General features: G+C 41.8%; 1 protein-coding gene across 3 annotated transcripts in view; it reads left to right on the forward strand.

The window, feature by feature from the left end:
* slc12a5a (solute carrier family 12 member 5a) overlaps window positions 1-13,435 on the forward strand; it is a 283,125-nt gene extending 269,690 nt beyond the window's left edge. For all 3 annotated transcript variants that reach the window (XM_029692998.1, XM_029692999.1, XM_029693000.1), the window contains 9 exons: window positions 2,742-2,937; window positions 3,315-3,484; window positions 4,452-4,583; window positions 5,660-5,767; window positions 7,228-7,356; window positions 8,241-8,443; window positions 8,722-8,736; window positions 9,067-9,200; window positions 12,571-13,435. In XM_029692998.1, coding sequence (XP_029548858.1) covers window positions 2,742-2,937; window positions 3,315-3,484; window positions 4,452-4,583; window positions 5,660-5,767; window positions 7,228-7,356; window positions 8,241-8,443; window positions 8,722-8,736; window positions 9,067-9,200; window positions 12,571-12,662 — 1,179 coding nt within the window. In that variant the 3' untranslated portion in view covers window positions 12,663-13,435. The remainder of the gene's footprint in view (window positions 1-2,741; window positions 2,938-3,314; window positions 3,485-4,451; window positions 4,584-5,659; window positions 5,768-7,227; window positions 7,357-8,240; window positions 8,444-8,721; window positions 8,737-9,066; window positions 9,201-12,570) is intronic.
* The last annotated feature ends 7,141 nt before the right edge of the window (window positions 13,436-20,576 follow it).

Below are 20,576 nucleotides of genomic sequence, written 5' to 3' on the forward strand. Positions count from 1 at the left end.
CCGTTTCGTACCGAACCGTGACACCACTGTACCGTATCGTACCGAACCGTGACACCATTGCACCGTACCGTATCGAACCGAACCGTGACACCACTATACCGTATCGTACCGAACCGTGACACCACTGTACCGTATCGTACCGAACCGTGACACCACTATACCGTATCGTACCGAACCGTGACACCACTATACCGTATCGTACCGAACCGTGACACCACTATACCGTATCGTACCGAACCGTGACACCACTGTACCGTACCGTACCGAACCGTGACACCACTGCACCGTATCGTACCGAACCGTGACACCACTGTACCGTATCGTACCGAACCGTGACACCACTATACCGTATCGTATCGAACCGTGACACCACTGCACCGTATCGTACCGAACCGTGACACCACTGCACCGTATCGTACCGAACCGTAACACCACTGCACCGTATCGTACCGAACCGTGACACCACTGTACCGTATCGTATCGTACCGAACCGTGACACCACTGTACCGTATCGTATCGTACCGAACCGTGACACCACTATACCGTATCGTACCGAACCATGACACCACTGCACCGTATCGTACCGAACCGTGACACCACTGCACCGTATCGTACCGAACCGTGACACCACTGCACCGTATCGTACCGAACCGTGACACCACTGCACCGTATCGTACCGAACCGTGACACCACTGCACCGTATCGTACCGAACCGTGACACCACTGTACCGTACCGTATCGTACCGAACCGTGACACCACTGCACCGTACCGTATCGTACCGAACCGTGACACCACTGCACCGTATCGTACCGAACCGTGACACCACTGTACCGTACCGTATCGTACCGAACCGTGACACCACTGTACCGTATCGTACCGAACCGTGAGTTTTGTGAACCGTTTCACCCCTACTAAAAACCTATTTTTGCTTTGTCATTATGTGTAGATTGATGAGGGAAAAAAACGATTTAATACATTTTAGAAGAAGTCTGTAACGTAACAAAATGTGGAAAAAGGGGTCTGAATACTTTCCGAATGCACTGTAAAAGGGTTTAAATTGAGTCAATAAGTATTCAACACCTTTGTTATGGCAAGCCTAATAAATTCAGGAGTAAAAATATGGTTAACAAGTCTCATAATAAGTTGCATGGACTCTGTGTGCAATAATAGTGTTTAACATGATTTTTGAATGACTACCTCATTTCTGTACCCCACACATACAATTATCTATAAGGTCCCTCAGTCAAGCAGTGAATTTCAAACACAGATTCAACCATAAAGACCAGGAAGGTTTTTCAATGTCTCGCAAAGAAGGGCACTTATTGGTACATGGGTAAAATGAAAAAAAGCAGACATTGAATATCCCTTTGAGCATGATGAAGTTATTAATTACACTGTATCAATACACCCAGTCACTACATAGATAGAAGCGTCTTTCCTTTCTCAGTTGCCCGAGAGGAAGGAAACCACTCAGGGATTTCACCATGAGGACAGTGGTGACTTTAAAACAGTTACAGAGTTTATAGGAGAAAACTGAGGATGGATCAACAACATTGTAGTTACTCCAAAATACTATCCCAATTGACAGAGTGAAAAGAAGGAAGGAAGCCTGTACAGAATACAAATATTCCAATAGGGCACTAAAGTAAAAATGCAAAAAAATTGGTCAAGAAATTAACTTAATGTCCTGAATACAAAGCGTTATGTATGGGGGAAATCCAATACAACACATCACTGAGTACCACTCTTAATATTTTCAAGCATGGTGGTGGCATTATGTTATGGGTATGCTTGTCATCGGCAAGGACTAGGGAGTTTTTTAGGATAAAAAGAAACGAAGTAGAGCTAAGCACAGGTTAAAATCCTAGAGGAAAACCTGGTTCAGTCTGCTTTCCAACTGACACTGGGAGACCTATTCACCTTTCAGCAGGACAATAACCTAAAACACAAGGTAAATATACACTGTTTACCAAGACAACGTTGAATGTTCCTGAGTGGCCTAGTTACAGTTTTGACTTAAATCGGCTTGAAAATCTATGGCAAGACTTGAAAATGGCTATCTAGCAATGATCAACAGCCAATTTGACTGAGCTTGAAGAATTTAAAAAATAATAATGAGAAAATATTGTACAATCCAGGTGTTCAAATCTCTTAGAGACTTACCCAGAAAGACTCACAGCTCTAAACATGGTTCTAACATGTATTGGATATTTCTGTATTTCATTTTCAATAAATTGGCAAACATTTCTGAAATCATGTTATCACTTTGTCATTATGGGGTATTGTGTGTAGATGGATGAGAAAAAAATATATTTAATACATTTTGAATTCAGGCTGTAGCACAAATAAATGTGGAATAAGTCAAGGGGTATAAATACTTTCTGAATACACTAATATACTCTAATATTGCTCATTCTGATATTTCTTCATTTCTTTCTTTACATTTTCAGAATTTGTGTATATTGTTTTGTATTGTATTGGTATTACTGCACTGTTGGAGCTAGAAACATTAAAGCATTTCGCTACACCTGCGATAACATCTGCAAAATATGTGTATGTGACCAATACAATTTGATTGAGATGTCATGCAGGGCTCTGTGGCTTAGTTGGTTCGTGAAACCTTACTCTCTCTTCCCCCTACCCTCCCACTCGCTCTCTCTTCCTCCTTTCCTTCTCTCTCTCTCACCCCGCATCTCCCTCTCCGCTCCCTCCCTCTACCCACCCACCTTCCCTGCTCCAGTCTCTGCGTAAGCTGATGGAGACAGAGAAGGTAAAAGGCTTCTGCCAGGTCACCATCTCGTCCAACATGCGCGACGCCACCTCCCACCTGCTCCAGGCTAGCGGGCTGGGCGGCCTCATGCACAACACGGTGCTGGTCAGCTGGCCACGCAACTGGAAGCAGGCCGATGACCTCCAGACCTGGAGGGATTTCATTGGTGGGTCACAGAGGGGGTGAACAATGAATGGCCAATTGAAATGGGGGGGGTAAAGGAAGTAAAGGGATATGAAAAACAAAAACAAGCGTTAGGTTATTACTGTCTAATTACCATTTTACCTTTCTAAGTAAATTCTGAATCATTTCGGTAATCAAATCTGTCTGTTGGATTGAAAAAATCTGTATCTTTGGGGGAGGTTGTAGATAAATCATTACAAATAATCCTTATATTTTTTTATTTTTGGTCCACAATATCAGTATCATCACTATAATCCATATACCACCTATACAGGATGAAGTAGATTCTCCATAAAGGTTTTTGAGTGATGATCAGACTCATATTAGCTGAACCCCTCCCCCCTCTGTCCTGTCCTGTAGAGCTGGTTAGGGAGACCACTGCCGCCCACCTGGCCCTGCTGGTGCCCAAGAACATCGCTGCCTTCCCATCCAATGGAGAACGCTTCTCCGAGGGCCACATCGACGTGTGGTGGATCGTCCATGATGGAGGCATGCTGATGCTGCTGCCCTTCCTTCTGCGCCAGCACAAGGTAGGCTGCCCACCACACGCCCTCCCTGAGATATGGGTCACGTTGCTTTGGCCATGTTTTACCTTCCTAATATTGAGTTGAACCCCCCCTTTTGCCCTCAGAACAGCCTTAATTCGTTGGGGCATGGACTCTACAAGGTGTCGAAAGCTTTCTACAGGGATGCTGGCCCATGTTGACTCCAATGCTTCCCACAGTTGTGTCAAGTTGGCTGGATGTCCTTTGGGTGGTGGACCATTCTTGATTCACAAAGGAAACTGTTGAGCGTGAAAAACCCAGCAGCGTTGCAGTTTTTGACACAAACCAGTGCACCTGGTACCTCCTACCCATACCCCGTTCAAAGGCACTTAAATATTTAGTCTTTCCAATTCACCCTCTGAATGGCACACACATATACAATCCATGTCTCAATTGTCTCAAGGCTTAAAAATCCTTCTTTGACCTGTCTCCTCCCCTTCATCGACACTGATTGAAGTGGATTTAACAAGTGACATCAATAAGGGATCATAGCTTTCACCTGGATTCACCTGGTCAGTCTGTCATTGAAAGAGCAGGTGTTCTTAATGTGTTCTATACTCAGTGTATAACTACTCATGCACTCAGTTATATAGTAAAGTGCAATGTACAGGTAAAAAACGATGGTGCAGAGCATTCGTCAGCGCATTAACTAATCAATATGGTTATCAGTGGAGGCTGGTGGGAGAAGCTATAGGAGGTCAGGCTCCCTGTAATGGCTGGAATGGAATAAATGCAACAGTATCAAACATATGGAAACCACGTTTGACTCCGTTCCAATTATCCAAATCCATCCATTACAATGAGCCCGTCATCCTATAGCTCCTCCCACCAGCCTCCACTGATACACATGCAATGGCAGTTTCTACTGTGTACCAAATCATGAAGGTTCTAACCAGATTACCGTAAAACAGGTTATAGATGAGCAGGTTACAATCCTCTTTCCTGCCGACAGGTGTGGAGGAAGTGTAAGATGCGCATCTTCACCGTGGCCCAGATGGATGACAACAGCATCCAGATGAAGAAAGACCTGTCCACCTTCCTGTATCACCTGCGTATCGATGCCGAGGTTGAAGTGGTGGAAATGGTAAGTCTCCAAGTCTGTCTACGGCTGCTTCAGGTGGGAGGAAGTCCAGTGTGTAATAACAGATATACAGTCCCTAAAGGGGCTGTTGCATGGTCCTACAGCTGAAGCCTACTCAGACATTAAACATAGGTCCACTGAGTTGGTTTAATCCATCATACAGTTTCTCATAGTTACAAATATGTTTAAATATACAGTACAAATATTTGTTTTTATTTACACTACCATTCAAAAGTTTGGGGTCACTTAGAAATGTCTTTGTTTTTGAAAGAAAAACACATTTTTTGTCCATTACAATAACATAAAATTCATCAGAAATATAGTGTAGACATTGTAAATGTTGTAAATGACTATTGTAGCTGGAAACGGCAGATTTTTTATGGAATATATACATAGGCATACAGAGGCCCATTATCAGCAACCATCACTCCTGTGTTCCAATGGCACATTGTGTTAGCTAATCATTTTAAAAGGCTAATTGATCATTAGAAAACCCTTTTGCAATTATGTTAGCACAGCTGAAAACTGTTGTTCTGAATAAAGAAGCAATAAAACTGGTCTTCTTTAGACTAGTTGAGTATCTGGAGCATCAGCATTTGTGGGTTCAATTACAGGCTCAAAATGGCCAGAAACAAAGAACTTTCTTCTGAAACTCATCAGTCTATTCTTGTTTTGAGAAATGAAGGCTATTCCAAATCAGCCATTTCCAGCTACAATACTCATTTACAACATTAACAATGTCTACACTGTATTTCCGATCAATTTGATGTTATTTTAATGGACAGAAATGTGCTTTTCTTTCAAAAACAAGGACATTTCTAAGTGACCCCAAACTTTTGAATGGTAGTGTACATTTTAGTCATTTAGCAGATGCTCTTATCGAGAGCGATTTACAATCAGTGCATTCATGCTATCCTTATGCATGAAGCTGTTGTTCCATGTAATGTTCCATGCAGTGCTGCTGTCCAACACGTAGACCTACTAAACCTCCATATAAAAACAAGTTGTCCATACTACCTAACCTCTTTGGTCTCTGCCCATCCTCGATGTTGCTCTAACCCAGGCCTCTCCTCTCTCAGCACGACAGTGACATCTCAGCCTACACCTATGAGAAGACCCTGGTGATGGAACAGCGATCGCAGATCCTCAAGCAGATCAACCTGACCAAGACCGAGCGAGAGAGAGAGGTACCGCTTTAGAAATATAATTACTAGAATGGAAAACGGCCATAATTCTATTTCTATGGTTTTACATTCACCACACCGCTACTCCATGTTACTCCACAACACACAACACCGAGTGGCACAGCGGTCTAAGGCACTGCATCTCAGTGCTAGAGGCGTCACTACAGACACCCTAGTTCGAATCCAGGCAATATCACAACCGGCCATGATTGGGAGTCCCATAGGGCAGTGCACAATTGACCCAGCGTCGTCCAGGTTTGGCCAGTGTAGGCCGTCATTGTAAGTAATAATTTGTTCTTAACTGACTTGCCTAATTAAATAAAGGTTGAATTACATGATTTTGGAATTAAAACACAATGCCATTGAACCATGTCTGAATTAGTCTTGGAATCCCAGACCCTAGGAAACAGCAGTGACTAAGGTCTTGGATTAATGACAAACTCTCTTGGTAAGTTCGAAAAGGGTAAGACTTTTTTTTCCCTCCAACAAATCACGAGGCAGACGTACCAGAACGTGAGAATTCAAAACCAACATTTTCAAGCAAAACCTGCAGTGGTTTTAGTGAAGGTAGTTGAAGCAAACTAGCCACATGCGAACTGCACTCATTAAAGACAACCTCTGATCTCCATCTTACTTGCTGCTATTTTGTGTCCTGGGGATGTGGGCAACAAGCGGACAAGGCAGTGACATAGTTCCACTATGCCAAACGAACTATTACTTTAATTACAATTAAGACATAAGAACAAAGGGAAGACAGTATTGCTTCACCCGAAAGGGATAGAATTGTCTACATTGACAGACAATGTTCTGAAACCGTCAACGTTCAAAACCTTGTTTTGTCTCCGTGTGTCACGCCCTGGCCATAGAGAGGTTTTTCTTCTCTATTTTGGTTAGGCCAGGGTGTGACTAGGGTGGGCATTCTATATTCCGTTTTCTATGTTTTGTGTATTTCTTTGTTTTGGCCGGCTATGGCTCTCAATCAGGGACAGCTGTCTATCGTTGTCTCTGATTGGGAGCCATACTTAGGTAGCCTTTCCCACAGGGTTTTTGTGGGTAGTTGTTTTCTGTCTTGTGTTTTTCGCCTGACAGAGCTGTTGCGTTTTGTTCCACTTTGTTTTTGATTCAGTGTTCAGTTTTAATAAATACCATCATGAACACGTACCACGCTGCACCTTGGTCCTCTCCTTGCAACAACCGTTACACCGTGTAGACGACACAAAACAACTTATCAATCATATTGTGATGATATTAGCACTCCTATGCCTGATTCACACAATAGGGTCGACCAAAACCAAACTGCTGGCTGTGATGTTTTTTATTTTCTCATTGTCCTCTCCACCATGGTTCCAGCAACTACGATGGATGCGTAAGCAGGCCAGCTCAGTACAGCTTGGCTCAGTTTGTATCAGTGTTGTGAAAAGGATACTAGCATCTTCATTCAGCCATTTGTCTTCCTTTCACAGATCCAGAGCATCACAGACTCATCCCGCGGATCCATCCGGCGTAAGAATCCGGCGGTGGTGACCACCCAGCTGATTGTGACCGAAGAACAGCCTGGAGTGAGCAGCAAGGTGGAGAAACCAGAGGAAGAGGTTGGTACTGATACTGTCCGGTCAACCGAGCCACATTCACTCTAACCAGGGTATACTATATAATTAAGAATTCCTGCTAACAGGCCAGTGCCTGCGCCAGCAAAGACTTGGAGATCAGAGCAGTCAATTGACTTGTGAGATGTTGAAATATTAGGTCATCAGTGGTTTTGATCCTGGGTATTTGTTTTTCAAACTTCCTTATTTTTTATGCTGTGAGAAATTGCAGTCAGGCATGGTCTAGGAATGGTTAAAGGGCTGGGGTTGTGAACCGCTGGTGTTGACATTGAGGTCAGTAACCCTGAAGTAGTGGATTCTTCCAACTCACCATACCAGTGTTTTTGTAAGGTTGTTTTTTTGCGGTGAGGCACGGTCAGGGAATGATTAAAGGTCTGGCGTTGTGAACTGATGGTGTTGACCTGGGTGGTCAACCACTTACAAGAAGTCATTTACCAGACTTATTGTGAAGTGACTGGATAAGTCTGAGGACCAAGACTCACACAGGCTCTCGACTAGTCAAAGTGTTTCATGGGATACCAGGAAATGCATCGTAGGCCTTTGTTGTTCATATGTGTAACAGTTAGGGAAAAAGTCAGGAAAAGTATTGTTTGCCTTTGAATTTCTGGCCTTGGATTACAAGTCGTAATAAGGTGAGTAGGCTACAGATGTGTTGGTTCAATCATTCTTTTTCAGACTTACTTTTTAATCAGCCCAACTGTATGACTGACCTCCAAATGCAAGGCCTTCTTGATAACGGCTCTCTCTCTCTCCCTCCTCTGACCCTCACACCTACTCTGTGGTTCCAACTTGCCTCATCTCACCTCGTCTCTCCCCCCTCTGTCTCGTGGTCTCAGTCTGCCTCTGTCACTGTGTCCCCTCCCACTCAGGTCCAGCTCATCCACGACAGCACCAGCCCGACCAGTCCTGCCACCCCAGCTACCCCTCTGACTCCAGCTTCCGAGGGAGGGGCCCAGACCCCAGGGTCTGCACAGGTCCAGATGACCTGGACAGAAAAGGCCGACGGCGAGCCGGCCAAGCCGCCTGGCGCCTCCACGCCGGAGGGCATCAAAGACATTTTCAACATGAAGCCGTGAGTGTGGTTTGGCAAAACCGGTATACTCCCATGTTGGAACTGAAAGTTCCTGAAGAGTAACATTTTGATTGGCATTCTTCACATCTTGGGACTTTCGGTTTCAAAATGGCAGCAGTTTAAATTCAACATCTTGAAAGGATAGTTCACTCAAAACTACTTTAAGTGTGCATGCAACAGTAAAGTTTTCATGATAGAGCACTGTCAGTACAGAGAAAAATCTGTGCTTTTTGGATTCTATCCTTTAATCTTTTGTTTCTCCCCATGCCATGCTGCAGTGAGTGGGAAAACCTGTAAGTATTTCCGTAGCTCAAACTTTGGTGGAGCTTACAAAAAACTGTGGTCTGGTACATAGGAATTTCCTCTAGAATTCCATTGATCAAGTCAGCATAGCACAAGTTGATTATGTTTTGAGTGTTTCCAAGTGAAAAAGTTAATGCAGAAGTGACAGAATGAATGAGTGAAAGAGTGACCATTTCTTTCAGCTGTTTGTGAATTAGTAGCCTGAAGAGGTTGCTGTTCCACATTTTGTTTTGCTGAATACCTCAAAATAATACTGCATTATGACCAAATGAAGCTTTGGTTTGGAGCTTAGTAGAGACCATCTTGTTTTTTTCCACCAGAAACCAGTCCAATGTGAGGCGCATGCACACGGCACTGAGGCTGAACGGTGTCATCGTGAAGAAATCCTCAGAGGCCAAGCTGGTGCTCCTCAATATGCCCGGGCCGCCCAATAACCGGTCTGGAGATGAGAACTGTATCCTTCTTTCTCTCTCTGTCTTTCTGTCTTTCTCTCTCTCTCTCTCTCTCTCTCCCTCTTTCTCTCTCTCTCTCTCTCTCTCTCTCTCTCTCTCCCTCCCTCCATCACCCTCCCTCCCTCCCTCCCTCCCTCCCTGTTACGTAAAGTTAACACTCCCATGGTAGGTTTACAGAATGGAGTACGTGTTACGTAAAGTTAACACTCCCGTGGTAGGTTTACAGAATGGAGTACGTGTTACGTAAAGTTAACACTCCCGTGGCAGGTTTACAGAATGGAGTACGTGTTACGTAAAGTTAACACTCCCGTGGCAGGTTTACAGAATGGAGTACGTATTACGTAAAGTTAACACTCCCGTGGCAGGTTTACAGAATGGAGTACGTGTTACGTCAGTGGTTCCCAACCTTTTTTGGTTACTGTACCACCAACTGAATTTTGTTCTGCCCGGAGTACCCCTGAAATACCCCTCATGCATTTTACCAGTAGGACTATGGTTTCATGAGTCTTCTCAAGTACCCCCTGTGGATAGGCCAAGTACCCCCTGTGGATAGGCCAAGTACCCCCTGTGGATAGGCCAAGTACCCCCTGTGGATAGGCCAAGTACCCCCTGTGGATAGGCCAAGTACCCCCTGTGGATAGGCCAAGTACCCCCTGTGGATAGGCCAAGTACCCCCGGTTGGGAACGACTGTGTTACATCATTCTATGTACCCATAGAAGCTGTGTCACATGCCATTACAAGTAAGTATCTGTCTACTAGTAAACAATAGCATGGGGCTATAGAGGTGTACCCGTTATCTGTCTACTAGTAAACAATAGCATGGGGCTATAGAGGTGTACCCGTTATCTGTCTACTAGTAAACAATAGCATGGGGCTATAGAGATGTACCCGTTATCTGTCTACTAGTAAACAATAGCATGGGGCTATAGAGATGTACCCGTTATCTGTCTACTAGTAAACAATAGCATGGGGCTATAGAGATGTACCCGTTATCTGTCTACTAGTAAACAATAGCATGGGGCTATAGAGGTGTACCCGTTATCTGTCTACTAGTAAACAATAGCATGGGGCTATAGAGATGTACCCGTTATCTGTCTACTAGTAAACAATAGCATGGGGCTATAGAGGTGTACCCGTTATCTGTCTACTAGTAAACAATAGCATGGGGCTATAGAGATGTACCCGTTATCTGTCTACTAGTAAACAATAGCATGGGGCTATAGAGATGTACCCGTTATCTGTCTACTAGTAAACAATAGCATGGGGCTATAGAGATGTACCCGTTATCTGTCTACTAGTAAACAATAGCACGGGGCTATAGAGGTGTACCCGTTATCTGTCTACTAGTAAACAATAGCACGGGGCTATAGAGGTGTACCCGTTATCTGTCTACTAGTAAACAATAGCACGGGGCTATAGAGGTGTACCCGTTATCTGTCTACTAGTAAACAATAGCACGGGGCTATAGAGGTGTACCCGTTATCTGTCTACTAGTAAACAATAGCACGGGGCTATAGAGATGTACCCGTTATCTGTCTACTAGTAAACAATAGCACGGGGCTATAGAGGTGTACCCGTTATCTGTCTACTAGTAAACAATAGCACGGGGCTATAGAGGTGTACCCGTTATCTGTCTACTAGTAAACAATAGCATGGGGCTATAGAGATGTACCCGTTATCTGTCTACTAGTAAACAATAGCATGGGGCTATAGAGGTGTACCCGTTATCTGTCTACTAGTAAACAATAGCACGGGGCTATAGAGGTGTACCCGTTATCTGTCTACTAGTAAACAATAGCATGGGGCTATAGAGGTGTACCCGTTATCTGTGTACTAGTAAACAATAGCATGGGGCTATAGAGATGTACCCGTTATCTGTCTACTAGTAAACAATAGCACGGGGCTATAGAGATGTACCCGTTATCTGTCTACTAGTAAACAATAGCATGGGGCTATAGAGATGTACCCGTTATCTGTCTACTAGTAAACAATAGCATGGGGCTATAGAGATGTACCCGTTATCTGTCTACTAGTAAACAATAGCATGGGGCTATAGAGGTGTACCCGTTATCTGTCTACTAGTAAACAATAGCATGGGGCTATAGAGGTGTACCCGTTATCTGTCTACTAGTAAACAATAGCATGGGGCTATAGAGATGTACCCGTTATCTGTCTACTAGTAAACAATAGCATGGGGCTATAGAGATGTACCCGTTATCTGTCTACTAGTAAACAATAGCATGGGGCTATAGAGATGTACCCGTTATCTGTCTACTAGTAAACAATAGCATGGGGCTATAGAGGTGTACCCGTTATCTGTCTACTAGTAAACAATAGCATGGGGCTATAGAGGTGTACCCGTTATCTGTCTACTAGTAAACAATAGCATGGGGCTATAGAGATGTACCCGTTATCTGTCTACTAGTAAACAATAGCATGGGGCTATAGAGATGTACCCGTTATCTGTCTACTAGTAAACAATAGCATGGGGCTATAGAGATGTACCCGTTATCTGTCTACTAGTAAACAATAGCATGGGGCTATAGAGGTGTACCCGTTATCTGTCTACTAGTAAACAATAGCATGGGGCTATAGAGGTGTACCCGTTATCTGTCTACTAGTAAACAATAGCATGGGGCTATAGAGATGTACCCGTTATCTGTCTACTAGTAAACAATAGCATGGGGCTATAGAGATGTACCCGTTATCTGTCTACTAGTAAACAATAGCATGGGGCTATAGAGATGTACCCGTTATCTGTCTACTAGTAAACAATAGCATGGGGCTATAGAGGTGTACCCGTTATCTGTCTACTAGTAAACAATAGCATGGGGCTATAGAGATGTACCCGTTATCTGTCTACTAGTAAACAATAGCATGGGGCTATAGAGGTGTACCCGTTATCTGTCTACTAGTAAACAATAGCATGGGGCTATAGAGATGTACCCGTTATCTGTCTACTAGTAAACAATAGCATGGGGCTATAGAGGTGTACCCGTTATCTGTCTACTAGTAAACAATAGCATGGGGCTATAGAGGTGTACCCGTTATCTGTCTACTAGTAAACAATAGCATGGGGCTATAGAGGTGTACCCGTTATCTGTCTACTAGTAAACAATACCACGGGGCTATAGAGGTGTACCCGTTATCTGTCTACTAGTAAACAATAGCATGGGGCTATAGAGGTGTACCCGTTATCTGTCTACTAGTAAACAATAGCATGGGGCTATAGAGATGTACCCGTTATCTGTCTACTAGTAAACAATAGCACGGGGCTATAGAGGTGTACCCGTTATCTGTCTACTAGTAAACAATAGCACGGGGCTATAGAGGTGTACCCGTTATCTGTTTTCCTTAACTCTCTCTCTCAGACATGGAGTTCCTGGAGGTCCTGACTGAGGGTCTCAACAGGGTCCTCCTGGTTCGTGGTGGCGGTCGCGAGGTCATCACCATCTACTCTTGAGAGAGCAGACCTTTCTCCCCCACGAACCCCTTCATCTCCCGAACCCCACATCTAGAAAAAATAACCCCCTTCCATTTGTTTTTGTAAGACACTCCCCTCACACCCAAGCAATAGACCAGCTCACCTCGCTCTAAAGGATCTTCTGTTTGCCTAACATACACACAGTTTAAATAAGTTCACCCCATACACTTCCCTATGAGCACAAGAAGTTAAAAGACGTATATTGGGTTAAAAAAAATGCTGAAAATATGTATTTTTGCTTGAAAACACGCTGAAAATACATATATTTTTGGTCGATAAAAGATGCAGAAAATATTGGGTTGAAAAAAATGTTTAAAAAATGTCTTTTTTGCATCTTGTGCTCACTGGATATAGAGCTACACCTCACTCTTCCAGCCCTTTTCTGACCCTATATGATGTCAGCGGTAGCTGCTTTTAGCCTCATATCAAATATAACAGATGCTCAGAGACATTCCCCTCTCCGTGGCCCAAATAACTTATAAAGGAAAGGTTCAGTTCAGTCCACTTCCAAATCAGCCAGAAAGATTATCAGTCAATACTCTGAAATGAAATAGTGTAAGATAGCGCCCTCTGCTGAATAATTTGCAGTTAGACGTCACTGCCCAGCTCCACCCGCTTTTGTGTTATTCATATCTGCCTTTTGATCAATCCACTAGTTTAAAAACATTTATAAATGATGTAACCTTTATTTAACTAGGTAAGTCAGTTCAGAACAAATTCTTATTTACAATGACGGCCTACCCCGGCCAAACCCTAACCCAGACGACGCTGGGCCAATTGTGCGCCGCCCTATGGGACTCCCAATCATGTCCGGTTGTGATACAGCCTGGAATCGAACCAGGGTTTGTAGTGACTCCTCGAGCACTGAGATGCAGTGCCTTAGACCACTGCGCCACTCGGGAGCCCTAGTCCCTCGGCTATGGAGTCAAAGGATACAGAGGGTTAGGTGAGCTGGGGTTGTTCAGTGTGGTGTTTGTGCCTGTGTGTTTAAGTGTCACATTCATCCGATTGTGGTTTGTTTTTACGAGGGGATGTTTTAGAGTGCCATCGAGTCACCTACCTGTAAACATGGAGTAGCCTTCCAAGACTGAGCGGTGGAGGACTGAGGATGTTGACATTGTGTAGCTAGTCGTGTATATCACCCTGTGAAACCACAGCAAAGAGAGAATATCGAAAAGCACCTGCGGCAAACCCTGTTCATCACGTGCGGAGATGACCATCGTCGAGAAAGACTGCTACCCACGGTCATGGTCAGTGGTCAGAAGAGAATGTGGTCATTTTTTAAAATCCGGGTCAGTCATGAACGAAAGAACCACAGTTGGAGGAAGATGGGAGAGAAACAAACAAGCCTCCCGTGACGACATAGATCGCGCTTCATGAACTTTGACCTCATCTTGAGCACTCCGCAACGTTTGTTTTTGCTCACGCATTGTCATCATATTTATACTTGTCCCCTTTCCCCTTTCTAAGTGGCTGTGTGTCCTTTCTAGCTCCAGCCACTGTTAGTGCCAAAAACAACAAGGCTAGCTTGGTTTTAGATATTGACACGTCGTTAAACTGTGAGGAGCGTTCTTAGCGGAAAAGTCGTCTGACAGATGAGCTGGGGCTCTTTCTCAATTGCCTTTCCTCAATTCCTGCTGTCCTCTTTCCTCGATTCCTTGTGTTTCCTCACCTCCTTGGACAGAGAGATGAGCTGTGTTCGAATACTCATACTAACCATTTGTGACGTAAATTGAGTGTATAGTGTGCTTATTGTTCATAGTATGGATATAGTTAGTATGCCAAAAGTTCCCGGATGTCGTACTCCATTCGCCAAAATACGAAGTATACACGCAGTGGGCAGTATTGCAGTGCTTTTAGGGCCCATAATATCATTTTTTTTTTATCTGATTTTAAGAATATGGCAGAAAATATGCAGCCAAAGTCCAACGAGAGCAGATACAAATATGACAAATGTTAAGAAACTGTTGAGCAATGAAATAAAGTAATGACTTTTCCAGTAAGTTACCTTACACATTATGTTGGCTGACAATTTGTTAGCTACGCTGTCCTTACGAACAGGATATATTTTGTTAAAAAAATGTTTTATTTAACCTTATTTAACTAGGCAAGTCAGTTAAGAAGAAATTCTTATTTACAATGACGGCCTACCCTGGCCAAACCCTAACCCGGACGATGCTGGGCCAATTGTGTGCCGCCCTATGGGACTCCCAATCACGGCCGGTTGTGATACAGCCTGGAATCAAACCAGGGTCTGTAGTGACTCCTCGAGCACTGAGATGCAGTGCCTTAGACCACTGCGCCACTCGGGAGCCCCATCATTACAGCAGTATGTACCCGTATGTTAGCTAACGTTAGCTACCTAACGTTAGTTGGCTACTAATACATCAAACTTGCTAGTATATTAACTATATGCTATCTAACTAACTCCCCAACATTTATTGACTTGATTATTCCCATCATTGTTAGTTTAGCTAAGTGGTATAGTTGTTGTGCGTTCTCAATGGACATTCGGGTGCGTTTGTAAATTCGCTCTGGCTATCTACTCCGATTTCAGAGCGCTCTCCTCTGAGTGTGCCAGAGCACAGAATAACTGATGAATTTACTAACGCTCGACACCAGTTCAATATGGCCGGTGTCAGTAAACATCCTCAAAAAAAGTATAATTAAATTGTTGCCAGCAGCACAGATACAGTTACCAACGCTCTGGATAATATGAAAACAGCCTAACCAGCTTTGCTAGGGGGAGTAAAATGGTCAGAGTGAGCTGTTCTCTCATTTGTGTCTGGAAGTACTTAGCCAGTTAGCTTGGGTGCTTGACTGCAGTTGGGACTTCAGAACGCTTGGATCAACCCGAGCGTCCAGTTAGCGCTCTGAACGCTCTGAATTTACAAACAGACAATCTGACAACGCTCTGAATTTACGAATGCCCAGAACACTCTCTGGCACTCCAGATTGAATTTGATAACAAACCCGAAGTCGTAAAACGTCTAGCTTGTAATGCTAACAAGCTAGCGAGAGGTTGCATAGCAACAGCATCAACTTCCGGTAAACAGGCAAAGCACTAGTACGCTCAACTGAAGGGATACCGTTCCTTTACAGTATACTAAAATGAACTTATACTATGTAGTATATTGCTAGTATATTAAGTATGTAGTATACAGTATGTTAGTATGGGTATTCGAACTAGGCTAAGGAATTGAGGAAAGACCATTGAAAAAGAGCAAGGGAGTGATTATAAGCAGTGACATCTTTGTCAGGCACCTGATCTCAGTGTGGATCACTGTAAATAGTGTACAAGCTCTGACGCGTTGTTAAGTATGACTGTAGTATTTTTGTGACTTACTAAAAAGCTTCTAGTGGAGAAAATGTTCCTTCTCTCAAAGGGTCAGCTCCAAACTGCCTTTGGATGGCTTAGGCTCCTATCACTATGGTAACTGTTGCTGTATCCTTGATGAGTATTGCACTGCACTGTCCGCCACTGTTCAACAAGTGATTTAAAAATGTTATTTTTCCATCAAGAAAACAAAATGTTGTTTATGTTTATAGACAAAAGTTAAACATATTTATATAATACAGATATAATTAAAATTATTGCTCAAAAATATATTATGTTGTTTTGCCAAATTTAGATATGTTCCATGTGCCATATAAAAAATATTTTTAAATGACAAATAGATCTATGAAAGTGTAATATTGATTAAATTACAGAGTACAAATTGTACATTAGGTTGATGCGTTAGCGTGCAACTAACTAGTAATAGATGTACAGTGATTTAATGGAAAAGGGTTCCACAGGTATGAAACTCACCCTGTCCATAAAACGGATCTCTTTGCAGTAGAATCCAAATATGTGATTTTGTATCCTCAGAATTGGCACAGATGTGAGCCAATATTTATGTCCTGACAATGAATGATTAGCGAATTAGAATAAAACCTTATAAAGTGCATTTTGAAAGGAATGTGCAATACCGGACATTTTGTCTCACATATTCATGTTTGGTTTTTTACCATATATTTTATGTAGATTTATTAATATAATCTCACACTGACCAAGGACAGCTATCATCATGTTTTCATTTTCTGTTGTGAAAGAAACTGTTTTTGGTCATTTGCACTTGTATTAGAACTATGAATATAAAAAAATAAATATATATATATATATATATATAAAACAATTGATGAAACTAGTTTATAGAGATATTGAACACAGTATTTATGTTTAAAGTGTCGTTTGAAAGTCAGACTCAGATGTTGTGAATGCTGCTAGTATTATTAGATTTATTTGAACTGTAAATAAACATGTCTAAAGGAACATATATATATAAAAGATATCAGAAAAAGAGGTAGGCATATATAGAAATACATATCAGTGCTGGTGGTTTGTCTCCTCCAAGACATGACCCGGCTTTACTTATTAACTATTGGCCCGAGAGTCTTTCTGGACAGGAGTCATTGTCCGCTTTGGAGGAGAACTCTCCTGAAGATATTCTACAATATTTTGTGGCAATACTTAGACCATTAGGGTGCAATTTTTTTGGGAGAGTCCGGGGGCAGTTCCCCCCCCCCGTATTTTCCCCTCTCTTTTCACAAATGGAATGGCACTCGATTATCCCATCCCCTTATTTTCACATTTATTTCTAGAGGAACTCTGAGCCCAGACTGCAGGTTTGAATGTTTTATCGAGTTGAATTGCCAACAGTAGTGCAAGAAAGTGTTGTTAGCACTTAAAGTTAAGTAAAGTAAAGTTACTTGTTTTACATTTTGATTGCGCTGACTAAAATGTTAACTGCAATGTAAGAAAAGTTCTCTATCAGTTACATCATATCTCTTACTAGAAAATACTCTGGCCACTGATCTAGCCACTGATAGTTTTTACAAATGGACAATACATTATCATAACACTTTCCCTTACTTAATATGATGTATGATTCTCTCCTATTATTACACAATTTGATTAATAGACACTCATAGCAACTTTGAAAATATGTGGTTATTTGGGGATCTTACTAGAACATTGCCTGCATTGACTGAGCCTTTAATTGAAGAGTTTAATGCCAAAATGCTATATATCAATTTTCAGAAATGTTGGTAAATTTGTTTTTATTGTTTAAAGAAATTAGGAAAGAGATTGGTGTGTTTTTTTCACTATGTAATCATGACATGGGGTTGTTCAATGACAAGACATGTATAAAATCTATCACTTGATGGTTTCATTTCAGAGAGAGAAATAATCATGTTTTTTGGGCAAAATGCTAAATTACTGCCTCTCTCTCATAGAAATAAGTAGTACTGCTAGGTTTAACACAGTCAAATGTAACAAATACTAAAATTTTTATAAATGAACAAATGATACATCTGTGACATCAATATATATATTTTATTATAATAATTAAATATAGTAATATGATATCTACTTGTAACACATTTACATTTTACATTTTTGTTTTTTAGCAGGTGCTCTTATCTAGAGCAACTTACAGTAAGTTCATTCATCTTAAGATAGCTAGGTGAGACCACCACATATCACAGTCAAATATACAGGATATGAACATTCCATTCCAGCTAAACAATGGTTATACTCTATTGCATTTGGCAAAAATAAACACATTTTCATACACATCTAAAATCTATGAATTAAAAAATCTGAGAACAATAAAATTTGACACACATAAAGGTACCCATAAGAAATAGTTTCTGATGAAAAAACACAAATGTGATAAATTTGTGGATGTAGCATTATGGAAATAAACTCTTCAATTCTATCTATAAAGAAACAATTTTAGATGTTGGTTAAAAAAGTATCCATGGGAAATTGTCAGTGTTTTATAATTACTGTTAGCATGGTCTTATGTGGGAATATTTGTTTCAGTGCTTTATGGTGTGATAACTTACATGAACAAGGCAGGTTTTTTTGGAAGGGGAACGTCCTCTAGCAACACGAGGGCTCCCTTTGGGAGAGACCCTGAGAATGATTTCCTCATGGTTACGTTGCTAGTTAAACATAGAAAAAAAGTATTTTGGAAAAAAGTTTGAGATCACAATATTATTACTTGTCATATTTCAATCTTGCTAAATTAATGTTGGTTAACGTAATATGATAACTTATTAGTTGAATGGATGGGCCATAGAGATCATTTTGCTTTGTATATAACGCTGCAGTCAAAGACACTGTAGCCAACGATGTTGTCCTTTGTTGTACACTGTTTTATCACTGTGGACAAAGTCTTGGCGTTTTGTAAAATGATGTGCAATATTGTTTTTATTTGGATAATCGCTTTTCATTAGAACATATTAACAACTGACAAGTTGGCGTTCTGCTCATCAGAATGTTTTGAACCAGGTCTTAAGGACCGTAAAGTTATCTTGTGTTCATCTCGACTGTGGTTGCTGCCACAGAGAAACGCTTATTGTGATTGAAGGTTTGAGGACCTAATCAGTGTTTAATAGAAACAAAGCTGCCCAGTTTAAGCGCTGAGTCACAGCGTCCTCCTGTGGTATAAGTGAGCACTGCAGCCAGTTGACGTACATCTGTGAGAAAGACAGAGCGGGATACATAGATCACATTTCGCCATCACTCTGCAGTTTTTCACTGCAATTATATATCCTACCTGTTCATTTTATTTTCGTCCAATGAGATTTCGTGGAGAATTGTAACCCCCCCGGGTCACAAATCTCCACCCACCCAAGCCCTGTACTTATACGTATGTGATTTCAGTATAATTCTGAATATTGAATCAAAGAATATAAAACAAGCGCTTCCACTTCTGGTACTGGCTCTGCTTGGACGGCTTAAGGGTAACTCGGGAGCACCAACACAGATATAACTATCTCATCTAGGGCAGATACACAAACCACTCCTAAATCCGACCGATCGCCTGCACAGTTGTAGCATGAGACGAGTCGGCTGGTAATCATTGTGAATGATTCTCCATCCTCGAATGGATATTAAGGGCTCCAAAACATATCTGCTCCTGTGTTAAAGAGGTTGTCCTTTCGAGGGGACACTCGGGACACAAAAAACGACGAAACAAAGAAACCACAAATTGGAGTGTAGTGCCTCAACATAACCGTGGTTTTAGTCAACAAGACTGAACTGTGATCCCCGCCACAACCTCAGTCTGTAACCTACTTATCCCGAACCAAACGTGTTAATACACTTCAAATTGGTGATTATTGTGTACATGATAGTGTCCGTGCTGTGCAAGCAGAGCCCCACTCCAGGTCTGTTGTGTAACTCAATGCATGCACATTATCCTGAACAAGGTGTAGTACTGAATATATTGAAGTGTTTGTGGTATACTGTGTTCTGTTCATATTGTTTTAGTTAGATCGACCCCTTTCTTTAGACTGAATGGATAACAATTGTTTGCATCTAAGATAAATGAATATATCAGTTACAGGATTCTATTTTTCTTCACTTTGTCGAAGAGGTCCCTCCACATCTTATATCAATCGTTTCATATATAATATATATCTGCAGATAAACGGATTACCAAAGTATATTTCAGTTAACACTTGTGAAATTATGTACCACTGAATTAAATGCAAACTCAGATTAGATGACAAATCTTTTTGCCTTGATTCCACACACACACACACACACACACACACACACACACTCTCTCTCTCTGAGGTGTTTCAGAAATTAGCAGCTACCCCCCACACAAAAAAATTAAATACACCATCATTTCAAAAACTAAATCTTCTCAGATTGTCAAAAAATGTGAAGGGTAAACATTACAAAACACAAACACTTAGAGACAATGATCATGTATTTGTCCAAATACAACAAACATCCAATGAGCCATGACCAGCATTCTCCATGTTCTTCTAATGGTCTAGCTTTCTGACCCTTAAGCTTCTGCTATGGTGTCAATCCTAGCATGAATG

This window comes from Salmo trutta, chromosome 16 (assembly GCF_901001165.1).
Source record: "Salmo trutta chromosome 16, fSalTru1.1, whole genome shotgun sequence".
NCBI classification, from domain to species: domain Eukaryota; kingdom Metazoa; phylum Chordata; class Actinopteri; order Salmoniformes; family Salmonidae; genus Salmo; species Salmo trutta.